The sequence below is a fragment of the Coccidioides immitis genome (assembly GCF_000149335.2).
Source record: "Coccidioides immitis RS genomic scaffold supercont3.1, whole genome shotgun sequence".
Taxonomy (NCBI): domain Eukaryota; kingdom Fungi; phylum Ascomycota; class Eurotiomycetes; order Onygenales; family Onygenaceae; genus Coccidioides; species Coccidioides immitis.
In genome coordinates this window covers 4,117,049-4,130,172 of record NW_004504310.1, presented here as the reverse complement: position 1 = coordinate 4,130,172, position 13,124 = coordinate 4,117,049, and the positions used below count along the sequence as shown (strand labels likewise).

The window sequence follows — 13,124 nt, the reverse complement described above, 5'->3', positions numbered from 1 at the left end:
AACAAAGGCCGTTGACAGGGCAACGCAAGGGTTTCGCTCGTGTATGTTATGGAAATACAAAAACAGCGTGACGTGACTGGGTTACGGTCACGCGCCGCGCCGAGAAATCGGTTGAAAAGGGTTAAGCGTCAAGTTTTGCTGACTCAGTAAGAGTCTGACTAACGTAATCCACAAGCGAGCGAAAGATAATTTTTTCAACTTCCTCAACCATCCACTTCAACGCGTCAGAATGCCACCAATTCGCAATAAAAATGCAAGACCCTCTATAGAAATAGAGGGCAGGATTGAACTTGCTATCTCTACTCTTAAAAAGCAAGAAATTAGCTCAATTGCTGAAGCTGCACGGCTATTTAATGTGCCTTATACTACCTTATATCATCGAGCAAATTATTAACTATTATTATTATTATTATTATTCATTATAGTCTTATGCAGTCAGTGACTATGAAGACTACATCATCGAGCAAATGGAACCTGCAAGAACCAGTCTACGCGCAAATTCAACCAAATTGACTAAGACTGAAGAGGATCAGCTAGTTCAATGGATCCTAGACCTAGCTAAATGAGGAATCCTCCCCCGGACCGGCATTTGTTGAGAATATGGCTAATCATCTTCTTGCCATATGCGATTCTACCTCTCCTCCCCCCCGTGTTGGCAAGAACTGGGTGTCAAATCTGATTAAATGCTGTACGGAGCTCAAATGCCGCCATTCCAGACACTATAATTACGAGCGAGCAAAATGTGAGGATAGGAGTGAGGCCTGATGGCGATGCCGGGCCATTGCTTTGCTTTGCTTTGGTTGTATGTTGCCATTGCGAAAGAAAGAAGGGAAATTGAAAGAATTGACTTGCTGTTCGCACTGGGTCAAGTTGCACAGGGTGACTAAGCAGGCTCTGCGGTCCCAGGAACTTGTGGAAGTGACTTGATGCGGCGAAGTCTTCACTTCTTCACGAAGCGTTTGGAGGTGGTGGTCATGGTGGAGTTTTCTTCTGGGCCACGGATCGGCCTGCTCCACCCCCGCCCGTAGGTGATCCCGATCCCTATCGCCGCGTTTCATCATTGAAGAACGCACCATCGCTTACCTGTTGAGTGGCTGAGAGCCGAAAATGGATTCCCTTCCAAAACGGCGCGCGGCCACGGCCACTTAAAGTCATGGCTTTCTTCAAGGAAACAAAATTCGTGGCCTTTTACTCGAAAATAGTGGCGGTTTCGAACTTTCTTTGAGTGTGTTTTGGTGGCTATGGAACCCAATGAGCAACCAAGTACTCCTGGATCTCAGATTTCTGGCTTTCTGGCTTTCCGGCTTCTTAGCTGGTTCCGGGGTTGGTAGATGGCGACAAAGAGGTCGGCCATGTTCCTGGATGTTTCGAAGCGACATGTCCGATGCAAAATGAAAGACCTCTTGTAATACTCAATTGAAGGGTATGTTTGATATCGGCTCAACGTCAAATCCTTATCAAGACGAGTTCGCTTTTAGGATCCCAGTGAGGTTTTGCTCCCACTGTGACTGCAGCTTGAGCTGGATCTAAAGGTAATACAAGATAACAATCCGGCTGGGATTCGTCGACATCGTGCTGACACGGCGGACATGGGCGATAAATAGAAGCAGATCATTGTGGATGCATCCTCCTATCATAGCCAGTGCGATTCAGGCATGGAAGAGTCTTATATTCTGGCACGGAACAATCTTCCAAGAAATCTTGGGTACACAGCCTCAAGGTAACTGTCAGTTTATAACGAAAAATAGGCACTACCGTGTCACAGGTGTAGGAGGCGAAGAAGTGAAAGAGGTAGGAAATAGGTGTACGAGGCGTGGGAGGCGCTCGAAGCGAAAGAAGCGTTGGAATGTTGGCGGCATTGGAAGTGAGTGCTTATTGGCTGCCTCTCTATAGGGGCGGCTAGAACCACAACCGCGACCATGGAATGACTTCCTGCTGCTATGTAGCTGCTCTGGGCGATGAAGCCGTCCAGGGAAACAGCTTAAGACTTACCGTCGATAGATCGGCCATGTTCGCCACATTCGCCAGCGGAAATAACCCTTCCAGATGCATGGTCACGTGCATGCAGCCTCTTTCCTGTTGGCGCGGCAACTCCCAACACTGTGCCTTCATCACATCTTTTAAACAGTTCACACTACTTACTGCCAGTGAAAAGATGACTGCTCACCATCGGCGTCAGGCATCACTTGAACAAGTCCTCGACTTTTCTGCGCAGCCATCTTTGACTGCAGCCGAGCTGGCCCAGGCTGATGACATCTTCAATAAGCTCATCAGTCACTGTGAACCGTTCCAGAGCAGAAGACCATACAAGAAAGTCACTCTGGTCCGCCTGACATATGAGCATTCCCGTTCAAAAGACACCTTTTTACGACATTTTTTTATCTTCCTTGATACCCAAAGTGATCAAGGGTCACCAGATTTCGCGCGAGGCCTGTCTCGATTTTCCACCTTTGGCCCTGCTGCCCCAGCACATCAGAAGAGGGAGGCAGAAGGGGCTATAGATTCCTTTGCAGAATACCTCTTTGATAATTTCTTTCTACCATGTATGTACATGTCCTGGCGCGCATCCACATACTTCTTGCTTTCTTGCTTACATGGTTTATAGTGAAGGCATCAGGGACAAAGACACCACAGCCAACACCAGCTGGTTTATCAGCCTCTTCAATTGAAAATGCAGTTGGAACACCTGCAAGATTATCAGTCCTTCGGCATGATTGTCTGATTCGTGATCATAACCAGTGTGTGGTTACGCGGGTATTTAACTGGACTCAAGCTTTAGAGAGATTAAAGCAAGATCCCTCAAATCCAAAAGATGATGACGGCCAGCAGTTGATTTTCGCCCCTGGTAAACTTGCACTCCTTGAAGTTGCACATATTATACCCCATTCAATTATGTCAACAACAGCTACTGTCAGTGGTGAGTTGCAGTTGGTATGTACAGCATTTTATAAAGGTGTGTTCGGCAACTGTTTTCTAATTCTAATTCTAATTCTACTCTTAGAGCGAATCTAGGAAAACCGCTCTTGCAATACTTAACATGTTTGACCCAGGCGTGATTCATCTGATTGAGGGACCAAATATTGATCATCCAAGCAATGCTCTTACCTTGACAGCTGAGGCTCATAGGTCCTTTGGCAACTTCCAAATTTCCTTTGAAGCTATGGACACCTCAATTCATCCTAAACACACTTACAAGATACATTCATCAGATGATGGTGCCTCATTATTCTTCAATCTCCCAGCAATAAGAACCCTGCTCCTCTCAACAAATCACACCATTGATCCACCGTCCCCAAAATTGCTTGCCATCCATCGGGCAATTGCAGTTATTCTTCATCTCAGTGCTGCAGGAGAGCATATTGATCAGATAATTCGTCATGTAGAAGAAGTGTGGTTCAGGAGTGATGGATCTGCAGAATTGGGCCACATTGTTTCCTTGAAACTGGGTGGTTGGCTTGATTGGCTTCCCAGCCCTCGGGAGTGTTGTTCGTCTGTGTAAGGGGTTCGCGGGCGAATCCTTACAGACACTGCCCTATACATGATGTCCCTGCCACGGCTTGATGCCTTGAAGCATCGGCGTCTCTGAACGGGTTCATCTTTCATTGGCTCTATCCAGGACAACTCAGCGTCATAATCAGACTCCTGGTTGTTAAGCGGATTCGAGACCGTTCCAATATACTCATTCAGAAATGTCTTGATGTCCTGTGTATTGCCGGTTTTCGCATCTTCGAGGAGCCCTGGTAGGAGAATAGTTGGATCCTTCAAGGCCATGTTGAGTCCTACAGTCAGAGTGAGTATCAGTCTAAGACGTGACTCTAACCGCTTCTAGTTCATACCCTTGAAGAGTGCAATCACAGCTGTTGAAGTGAGGAAGAGCAGGGCAGGGCAAGGTTTTAAAGCTTTCATGAACTGTTGTGAGGCAAGTGAGTTATGAATGGATGCAAAGGGCTGAACATATATGGATTTTGAAGTCATAGAATCGTGTTGTTTGAATCTTTGAGGGCCCAGGCAAGGGAGCCCTGGGGTTTGGTACTTGGGATGAGGGGTATGCAAGGATAAGCTAATGGGACGGCCCGGAATCACCTCACCATGTGGAGATGATAGAACCTCATCACGAGTATTACGTGGCAAAGGCAGACGCTTGGACGGGGCTACATCAGTGCTTGGCTTGCCAGCGTTTTCCGGATGATGTTGTCGTCAGCTGCCGGACAGCGTATTGGCTGCCAAGTCCATTCGTTCTTGAGTTCCGTGTTCCGGCATGATCTTGAATCATTCTTTTATGTTCTTCTCTGGCAGCGCGGCTGTCGCGGCTGGGAGTTTGCCAACACCATCTGCCTGTCTCTTTCCGATATGCCATCGATAGTCTCCCTAATTTTCAGGAGTTCCTTCAGTTGTTTCTTCAGCTCTTCTGTTTGGTCTTCTGAGGGGATTTGCACGCCAATCGGGATATCGCCACTGGAGTTGATGAGGGGGGCTGGAGGCTTGGTCCAACTGAGAGTAGATGAGGCAGAAGCGCTACTTATTTGCGTCCAAGCTGTGAGGTAGCATATGCGTCTGACCCATGCATTTTGGCAGCAACTTCAAGTCCCTCCAACCGTGTTGGCAACAAAACATTGTGCTGCTGAACATAGACAATGTGCTCGAGCTTCAAATGTACCCCTTCTCAATGGCATAAGACTGGATAGTACGCAATAGTCGTCCATAGCGCTGTGTTTTAAAGTTTTAAAGCAGATTATGTACGGAGTACTCCGTACTCCGTACCTTGAAGCCTATTATTAGGTTTTGACTCCTCTAAACTCTCGACTGGAGATAAAGCCCACTTGGCCAAGACCACCAATCAGACAACCGATAACTTTATGGTGAGCTGCACAGGTCACTTAGACTCTCTCTTGTCCAAGCTAGTGCAGCTGACCCATACATTGTCTCCGGGCAATCTCATCTAGCAGCACAATTGTTGAGATGGATTGGGATCGCCTCGCTGAAGTGAAATCTCAGGAATTCTTCATCGGCTGGCTACAGATTCTGTCGCGAGAATCGCCTGCCTTGCCATTAAAGCTCGCTGGTCGGCACCGCTCCGACTCTCGCCCGTTGAAGCCTCAGGTTTCATTACCGGAGCTTACAACATATGTTCCATCGTCACATTTGAAGACGGATTCCGCGTGGTCGTTCGCTTCCCTATCCTAGGCAGAAGCCGGTTTCGCACCGAAAAATCTAGAGATGAAATTGCTGTATTGCAGTTCCTCAAACAACGGACACGATTGCCCGTCCCGGTCGTCCTTGGTGGTGGGCGCTGGGGGTTGGGCCCTTACATTGTTACAACTTTCCTCGAGGGAACCCTGCTGTCCAAACGGCTCCGAGATCCTACAAAAGAATCACTCAGTTTGGATTCGAACCTATCAGGCTCCCACCTGCAAAAGGTTTATCATGGAATGGCTCGTATCCTGCTGGAGCTTGCAAAGCCGACGTTTCCAGCCATTGGGGGCTTGGAACTAGATTCAGGAACTTGGAAAGTCAGCAAAAGACCGCTAACACTCAACATGAACGAACTCGTACGTGTTGGAAATCTTCCTCCGAGTATATTCGCTAAAAATACATTTCAAACTGCATCTGAATATTTTCAGGAACTCGCCACACAGCAGTTTCTTCACCTCCACCATCAGCGTAATGATGCAGTAGAAGATGGACATGACTGCCGCAAAAAATATATAGCCCGGTGTCTCTTCCGCAGGATTGCACGGGAGATTCAGACAGAGGCTGGCCCCTTCCATCTTTATTGTGACGATCTTCGCCCTTCAAATGTACTTACTTGCGACCCAGATTTCATGATTACTGGTGTCATTGACTGGGAGTTCACTTATGTCGCCCCAGCTGAATTCACCTACACCGCTCCATGGTGGCTGCTTCTCGAAAGCCCTGAGGCTTGGGAATCAGACTTGAATGCCTTCCTAGCCCGTTACAAACCGCATCTCAAACTCTTCCTCAAGGTGCTCCGAGATTGTGAGGGCCAGCAAATACGGAAAGGCTCCATCATGGAGTCTCAACACCTATCAGATCGAATGGCGCAATCAATTGAAAATGGACTTTTTGGTTCTGCCTTGCGGCGAGGAAAAGCTTCATGTTTGACGACATTTACTGGACATTTCTTGACAAGAAGCATTTTGGCCCTCTGCGCTGCTTGGATGATAGAATCTCTCTTCTGACTCAGCAGGAGCGCAGTGAACTGGATGGATTCGTCCAGAGGAAAATGCAGCAAGCTGCAGAAAAGGGTTTGGATGAACACTTGACATATGATGAATTCGTTGATCTTTAATGAGAGTATTTGGACATTCTAGATCATGAACACTTTGTAATGAGCATTACAGGCTTGGGTATGTTGACACTAATCTAATCAAGAGGCGCCCTATCTCTCGCCATGTGTACCGTTCTGAAATGGACCATCCATCAAATAATAAAAAGATCGACCAATTGAAGCTAAATTGCGCAAAAATGCAAAAATGCAAAAATCCGGAAATTCGATGTCGAAACACGCTAAGCCCTAAAACCAACTCGTCCTTTTCGGACCAGTCTCACGCTCATGGCCCGTCATGAAATGATATCAGTGCTTCGATCATGGCTACGCCACAGATTTTGAAAAATGGTGGCTACCTCTGGCTTGTAAATAGAATGCGTTCAATCCACCATGCCTGGCCCTACCTCTCCTTAGCCTACCATCATGTCTGCAGGTGCTGGATGAAGACTCGAGATTCAATCTTCACAATATTCAACAGATGCGACGTCAGCGATTGAAAACCTTGATAACAAGCTCTGCCAATTCTGCATTGACTGTTACAGTGACATTTCTCTAGTGATCGCTGTCTATGAGCTAACACCGCAACCCGAACCACCACGGGTAGCTATGTACTATATCATCGAATTCACAATGCACCAAAAGCCAAGACTTAATCCCTTGAACATCAGGGGCAAGCGAAAGGCCACACTTGGACGCATGCTGCAGGATTATCTAACAGATTGTAATACTGATGGCTATGTGTCAGAGTTCGGGCTGGAGACGTTCTTTCAATTCCCTTTCCACCTTCCATCCACCGCCGCAAGAAACCCATGGTCATCGACGACGATACGGATGCAGAGACGGACGCACCTCGATCCCCGCCGCGAGAGTTACGGAGAAAGAGACGCCTTACGGACTATAGCATTCCAAGAGCGGCTGGGTTGGACGTTAAATTGAGAAGAAGGAAGGAAGGATGCCCCTATTTTCCTAATGGATGCTGCCCCCCCCCCCCAAAACAAGGAGGAATTCAACAGTATGTACGGAGTACGGAGTACAAGTAGCGTCTTGACTGGAAAATAGTGGTGTCCCTCGGGGATCGGATTCCTGCAGGGGAGGCCGTATGTTGGAAAATAGGTGGTATCCGATCGGGTTCCTTCAGGGAGGCCATATTTTGGAATAATGGGGGAGGCCAGGTGCATTTGTCATTGAGGACTGTTATGTTTTACAGCGGACAGACCTTGATTTTGGGCCTGACTAGGGATCTCTTCAAGTAGCGGCACAGAGTGTAAACTCATGAAATGAGTAGGGAATGGCAAATGGAGTAGGGACAGAAAGAAGTCCAACGCATCAAGCAGCAAAATGCATCTATGAGCAGGGACAATCAGCAGAACAGGGACAGCCACAAATATTTCAGCAATATGGATGGAAGCTATACCTGCTTGAAATCATTCTGAAAATCCTGGCTATCCCTATTGCCCTCACTTTCCCCTTGCTGAACCTGAAATATCCTTACACTTGGACCTCCTTCCGCAGCACTGTGACGAAGGTCGCTGGAGAAAGTTATCTGTTCCAAGGTCCCTTGCCATACTGCATAGCCAGGACATCAGCCTTCGGCCATGGTTTATGGCTCTAATGATTTACATTATAATCCTTGAATAAGAATTCAATGAAGGAGGTCTAACTAGGGAAGAGATTGCTCAGGCCTCTATTTCATCTGCTCAATCTGTTGAACAGTCAGTCACTCAAATCTCTGAGCCTGCAGCCTCAGAGCCTGCATCATGTTTCCGGGCACCACCAAGGTGTACGAACTGCCATATTTTAGGCCATACAAGAAGAAGCTGCCCTAGTCCTATTGTAATGTAATTTAATCTATTTAGGGGTTGTTGAGCGTAGATATTTCGGGTTAAATTGGTTGAGATACCTTAATTTAATCTTTCGCTCGCTTGTAGATTACGTTAGACTGCGGGTGATATTATATAAGCCACGTCTAGGGTCACGTGTAGCGATGTTCGGCCAAAGATTTTCATCTGGATGTTTCTTGCCCTTGGAGCTCAACAATGTCAATTGGCGGTCCGCTGGCCTGAAATATCTGGATATTGTTCTTTGTTTCTACAGAGCACTTTCACTGTGGTTTGGTGTGCTTGGAAATTTTACGCAATGTCAAATTGATTCCTCATTTTAGCCTCTATCTCGACTCACCACTTGACCTACCACTTGTTGCCGAATCACCATGTTACAGCCTCGCATCTCGTTGCGGGGTTTCCAATACTCCTGCAAATGCCTCTCTTCGGCTTGGTCGCGCACATATGCTACGGTTGTCCAGTCACAACCTGCGGTTCCTGATCCCTCAGCTAATGAAAGCGTTTCGTTTGCGCCTCCGCCGTCCCATGATAAAGGCGGGCTTGCTTTGAGAACCTATAAGCCTCGCACTCCCGGCACAAGACATCTTCGAAGGCCAATAAACGATCATTTATGGAAAGGACGACCGGTCAAGGAATTGACGATTGCCAAAACAGGCCATGGCAAGGGCGGACGAAATAACACCGGACATGTCACCGTTAGACATCGCGGAGGTGGTCACAAGCGAAGAATACGGATCGTCGATTTTGATAGAAAACAGCCTGGGCCACATGTGGTGGAGAGAATTGAACACGACCCCAACCGCAATGCGCATATTGCTCTCCTGCGATCCAAGCTTACAAATAAGCTAAGTTATATAATTGCCGCCGAGGGAATGCGAGAGGGTGATGTCGTGCAAAGCTATCGCGCCGGTATTCCCAAGGATTTGTGGGAGAGTATGGGCGGTGTTATTGACCCTGGTGTTTTAGCTGCAAAGACTGCGTGGCGGGGGAATTGCCTACCGCTGCACATGATCCCAATTGGCACGCTGATCTACAATGTAGGATTACATAAAGATAAAGGGGCCCAGCTGTGTCGAAGTGCGGGGACTTTCGCAACTGTTATCGCGAAGTCTGTAGAAGGATATGACCCTGAAGCAGACACTATTACAGACGAGAAAGGGGAGGTCAAGCATTTGACCCTTCAGGACAAACACAGACTGAAGAAGTTGTCGGAGCACGTCACCCTTCGCCTCAAAAGTGGTGAAATTCGGCTGATTCACAAAAATTGTTGTGCGACCATTGGCATTGCAAGCAATGCAAACCATCAGTATAGACGACTGGGTAAGGCTGGTCGCAAGCGATGGCTGGGTATTCGACCTACTGTGCGTGGTCTCGCGATGAACGCAATGGATCATCCCCACGGTGGCGGTCGTGGCAAGTCCAAGGGTAACGTTGATCCCAAAAGTCCTTGGGGTCTTCCGGTATGCGCCTTTGATTTATCCTGACTTGTCTGTTAGTCTGATTGAAACTGACAACGTTCCTAGGCCAAATCTGGTTACAGAACACGACCGAAGCGCAAGGTTAATAAGGCGGTTGTCACGCCTAGAGAGCGCAACCAGGGCAAACGCCGGAGAGGCTACAATTAAACTCCCGGTCACTCTTCGACGGTACTATTACCACCAGCTCTTTGTATGTACTATAACACGGCATTCATATCATTCGGCGGGGCTGGCTGCGCCTTTATATTTCTCTCCCGTACTAGTTATTTATGTTAGATTATTCCCCTGTGCTATGACGCGATTTGTATAGTCCAGGTGCGGAGTTCATTGATTATTGACTTGATGCATCCGGATGCGGTACGGAGTAGAAGATATGGTTTTCACCTTTATTTTACCTTTTGCTTTGTGTGACGTATTCTCCGTGGCTGTTCAGTATAGATCCACAGCGAACTGATATCGAACGAGCTCCCGCCGATTGGCAAGGACTTGACATTCTGTGAAGCACGGACTTCTTCACGCAACCCATCCCATGCGGCTGTCAGATGCAGGACGCTCCATGTACGTATGTAGAACCCCCGTCGTGCCCGCGCAAAGCCATAGACAGGCACGCTCTGGTCGCGTTTATGCGCGTCGAGGGTGTGGCCCCGCATTGATTGACGCGACATCGCCATCGCGGAAGTCGAGCCAAGCACGATGGTTGATGCTTGGCCCCAGCAAAGGCGAATATGCAACCCTCATTCGACGATGCAGAGACGTCTGATCCGGGATTTGTGAACCAGTTGCGGTCAGCGAGCGGTGAACAGACACCATGGCTGGACCCCAGGGGTACCACAGGAAACACACTGCGGGGCCAATGCCGGCCTCGTGCCAATGACCGCCATTTGGCCGTGATGAAACGGGAAACATGTTTGTTGCTCTGCGTTCCAGCCCACCATTTATCACGTCGGAATCTGCTCTTCACCACCGCGTCGCCCTCGCGACTACGGCCGTTGTCCTTTAGAAGGGCCCCTAAGTTCTTTAGTCCTCGCCTGGATCCCGCCTTTCAAGCCGAATTCCTGTGTTTTGAGCGCCCTAAGGGCGATTCTTACCCTTCCCCCCTACCCCCGTACTTTTCTAGATTCCTCCATTTTCGCTAGAATGCCGCCTCAAGCACGAGGGGAAACGGCTTTTTTTGTCGAAAAAAAGCCGTCGATTTTCCTTTTTCGTTGAATTTTTCTAATCTCTCATGCATGCCTCAACCGGGTTGAGGCGATGCATAATTTGAATAGTTCTCTCATTTCTGGAGGCGGTCGCCGCCGTTTGCCTTTCTTTCACTTCTAATCGCCGGTTCGTATTATATGGAGCATTTCGGCCAATTTTGGACATTAAGCACATTGACCGCATTTCTGGTGAATCGCTCCCCGAGAAAAAATTTTCCCCCGATCTTGAGACACTTGCCCTCATTTGTGGAATACTCCTGGCGCAAACGATGCCATTGAAGCGCATTGACTCTGAAACCTGGACCAGTACTCAATCACAATGGCAAGTCACCTTTCTTTCGTCGACCTCTTCCTGGATAGAGGCATTCGGGATACTATATTGGCGCATACTGCAAAGGAGGATATCTTGTCATTGCGACTGGTTTGCAATGAATTGAGCATCCAAACGGCATCTTGCCTATTTTCCAACATTGAAATTGAATTCCGGAGCAGCACATTTACTCGGCCTGCACGGATGGCGGCGCTGGAGCGCATCGGCGGGTTCATCGAAACACTTACTTTTCGGATTGCACATTCGCCTCAAACCTTTCTACCACCATTGCTTGATCCCTTTACTGGAGAGGAGCAAACTTTTGTATATATGCCCCAGGTCCATACGTCTCAATGCGCAGGTTCGAGGCTTAGCATTCCCAAGTATGGATCGTGGGAAATGACAGACTTGTTGACGAAGCAATATCCCCCACTGTTCCATGCTGCCACCAACATACCATCTTTTATTCGAGCATTTACGGCCATGCCTTCAATCTCCCACCTGATAATCTCTTGCGATCGCCAGGTCCCTGGTCATCGATACCGGCGCAGCGTTGTTGACTACGCTCTTATTTCTCTTCGTATAGCGGTTGAGCAGGCGCCGCTAGAGTGCCTTGAGACGCTGTCACTACTTCCTATACATCCCGCCGCTCTCCTTTATCTTCGACACACACTTGGGTTTGGTGCATCCCCATCAGCACGGAAACGATGGATGCAGGTGCAAAAGCTACATATCCATATGGACAGTTTCCCCTTCGAATGTGGCGAAAGCACGGACCACCTGAAACTTCTACATTCATACCTCGGGGGGTTTTCTTCCTTAAGAGAGTTCACTTTTCGCTGGAAAGGGAGCAAAGGCCCTTGCCCGCTCACTCTATCAACGGAGCCCTGCCTCGACGCCTCCTCAAATTCCCTACCTCTGCCTTCCGGACGCGGGAGCTCTGCAAGATCAAAATTACGGCCACTTAAGTTCCCATCACTGCGGCATATGGAAGTGGAAAACGTGGTTCTGGACGCATCTCAGGTTTCATCCTTCATCGTTGACCACAGACACACCGTCCGCGAGTTTAATTTCGAAGAAACCGTCCTTCGCAGCGGGACGTGGGACGAAGCCCTAGAACCACTCACGCGCAAGGCCGTCAGCAGACGGCGGCGCAAGAAACCCTCGCCGGTGGAAGTCATGGACGTGCCCATCATGCTTAGTCCGATTGGTATGGATGCGCGCCAGTTCCAGAAAGTGCTGATGCAAGAAACGAAGAGGAAAGATCGCTCGAGGCAGTTTCGGGCGTATACCAACTTTCAGCGGGCGACCTCAAAGACTCGTGGGCTGCTGTCATGCGGGCCCGATCATATGAGGCGGTTTCTTCGATCTTCGATGTTTAGTTGGCGATGAGCCTTATCCTTCTTTTGCCACTTTTATTGTTTTTTATTTTTATTTTTATTTTGGGCCTATGAAGGCGTTTATCCACGGGAAATTGGCCATCACGATCTACGGTCATGGCAAATCATAAAAAAGAAAAAAAAAAAAAAAAATAGGCGGGGAGCATGGAAATGGGGTCAACAGCACCGGTGCAGAATTGGAAGATGCCACGGAAATGATGATGGCGCTTTTTTTCCCCCCGACGATTGACGACTTATGAATGTAAAACACCAAAAAAATGTCCCGCTTGATCTGTAACTATCTTTTTCTTTTTTTTTAGTTATTTCCCCTAGCGTTGCACCTGAGCATGATCGTGTGCCTCGGTAGTTGCAACCTCACCGTCTATGAAGACGGTGTCCTTGAGATTCTGGGGGATCTCTCATGATGAATGGATCGTCTGTTGATATCGTTGATTAACCATGCTAACTGATCCACACTTTCGCATGCGTTCTCTGGGTGAAGCAGCTAATCTCCAGCTTTGGCCCCGTATTCGCTTCACCGTTTATTGGCTGGATGAGCCGTTGGCGTAAATCGTTTCGTCCCAAAGAATTTAATCCCCGTGAAAATGACCTGCCCTACGCCTTTGAA

General features: G+C 48.2%; 6 protein-coding genes across 6 annotated transcripts; all 6 read left to right on the top strand.

Annotated features, from left to right (window-relative positions):
• Positions 1-229: 229 nt before the first annotated feature.
• On the top strand, positions 230-566 carry CIMG_12769 (uncharacterized protein; the record flags this gene model as incomplete). Its single annotated transcript, XM_001247875.2, has 2 exons — positions 230-355; positions 426-566. The coding sequence occupies 2 exons, from the start codon at positions 230-232 to the stop codon at positions 564-566; spliced, it is 267 nt and encodes an 88-aa protein (XP_001247876.2).
• Positions 567-4,959: 4,393 nt separating this feature from the next.
• CIMG_10791 (phosphotransferase enzyme family protein) lies at positions 4,960-6,346 on the top strand (the record flags this gene model as incomplete). Its single annotated transcript, XM_012358898.1, has 2 exons — positions 4,960-5,165; positions 5,189-6,346. 2 exons carry the CDS (start codon positions 4,960-4,962, stop codon positions 6,198-6,200), a joined length of 1,218 nt encoding a protein of 405 aa, XP_012214321.1. The 3' UTR covers positions 6,201-6,346.
• A 263-nt stretch (positions 6,347-6,609) lies between these two features.
• CIMG_10792 (uncharacterized protein) lies at positions 6,610-7,722 on the top strand (the record flags this gene model as incomplete). Its single annotated transcript, XM_012358899.1, has 5 exons — positions 6,610-6,654; positions 6,723-6,774; positions 6,894-7,208; positions 7,349-7,386; positions 7,594-7,722. The coding sequence occupies 5 exons, from the start codon at positions 6,610-6,612 to the stop codon at positions 7,720-7,722; spliced, it is 579 nt and encodes a 192-aa protein (XP_012214322.1).
• Positions 7,723-8,340: 618 nt separating this feature from the next.
• Positions 8,341-10,098, top strand: CIMG_01650 (mitochondrial 54S ribosomal protein RML2). The gene is made up of 2 exons (XM_001247878.2): positions 8,341-9,590; positions 9,654-10,098. The coding sequence occupies exons 1-2, from the start codon at positions 8,499-8,501 to the stop codon at positions 9,753-9,755; spliced, it is 1,194 nt and encodes a 397-aa protein (XP_001247879.1). The 5' UTR covers positions 8,341-8,498; the 3' UTR covers positions 9,756-10,098.
• A 235-nt stretch (positions 10,099-10,333) lies between these two features.
• On the top strand, positions 10,334-10,744 carry CIMG_10794 (uncharacterized protein; the record flags this gene model as incomplete). Its single annotated transcript, XM_012358900.1, has 1 exon — positions 10,334-10,744. One exon carries the CDS (start codon positions 10,334-10,336, stop codon positions 10,742-10,744), a length of 411 nt encoding a protein of 136 aa, XP_012214323.1.
• Positions 10,745-11,126: 382 nt separating this feature from the next.
• Positions 11,127-12,509, top strand: CIMG_01651 (uncharacterized protein; the record flags this gene model as incomplete). The annotated part of the gene is made up of 1 exon (XM_001247879.2): positions 11,127-12,509. One exon carries the CDS (start codon positions 11,127-11,129, stop codon positions 12,507-12,509), a length of 1,383 nt encoding a protein of 460 aa, XP_001247880.2.
• Between the last annotated feature and the right edge of the window lie 615 nt (positions 12,510-13,124).

Excerpts from the sequence above, each read along its gene's own strand:
- CIMG_01650 (XM_001247878.2), top strand. The coding sequence starts at position 8,499 with ATGTTACAGCCTCGCATCTCGTTGCGGGGTTTCCAATACTCCTGCAAA. Across the intron at positions 9,591-9,653 it reads AAAGTCCTTGGGGTCTTCCG|GCCAAATCTGGTTACAGAAC; the intron begins GTATGCGCCTTT and ends CAACGTTCCTAG.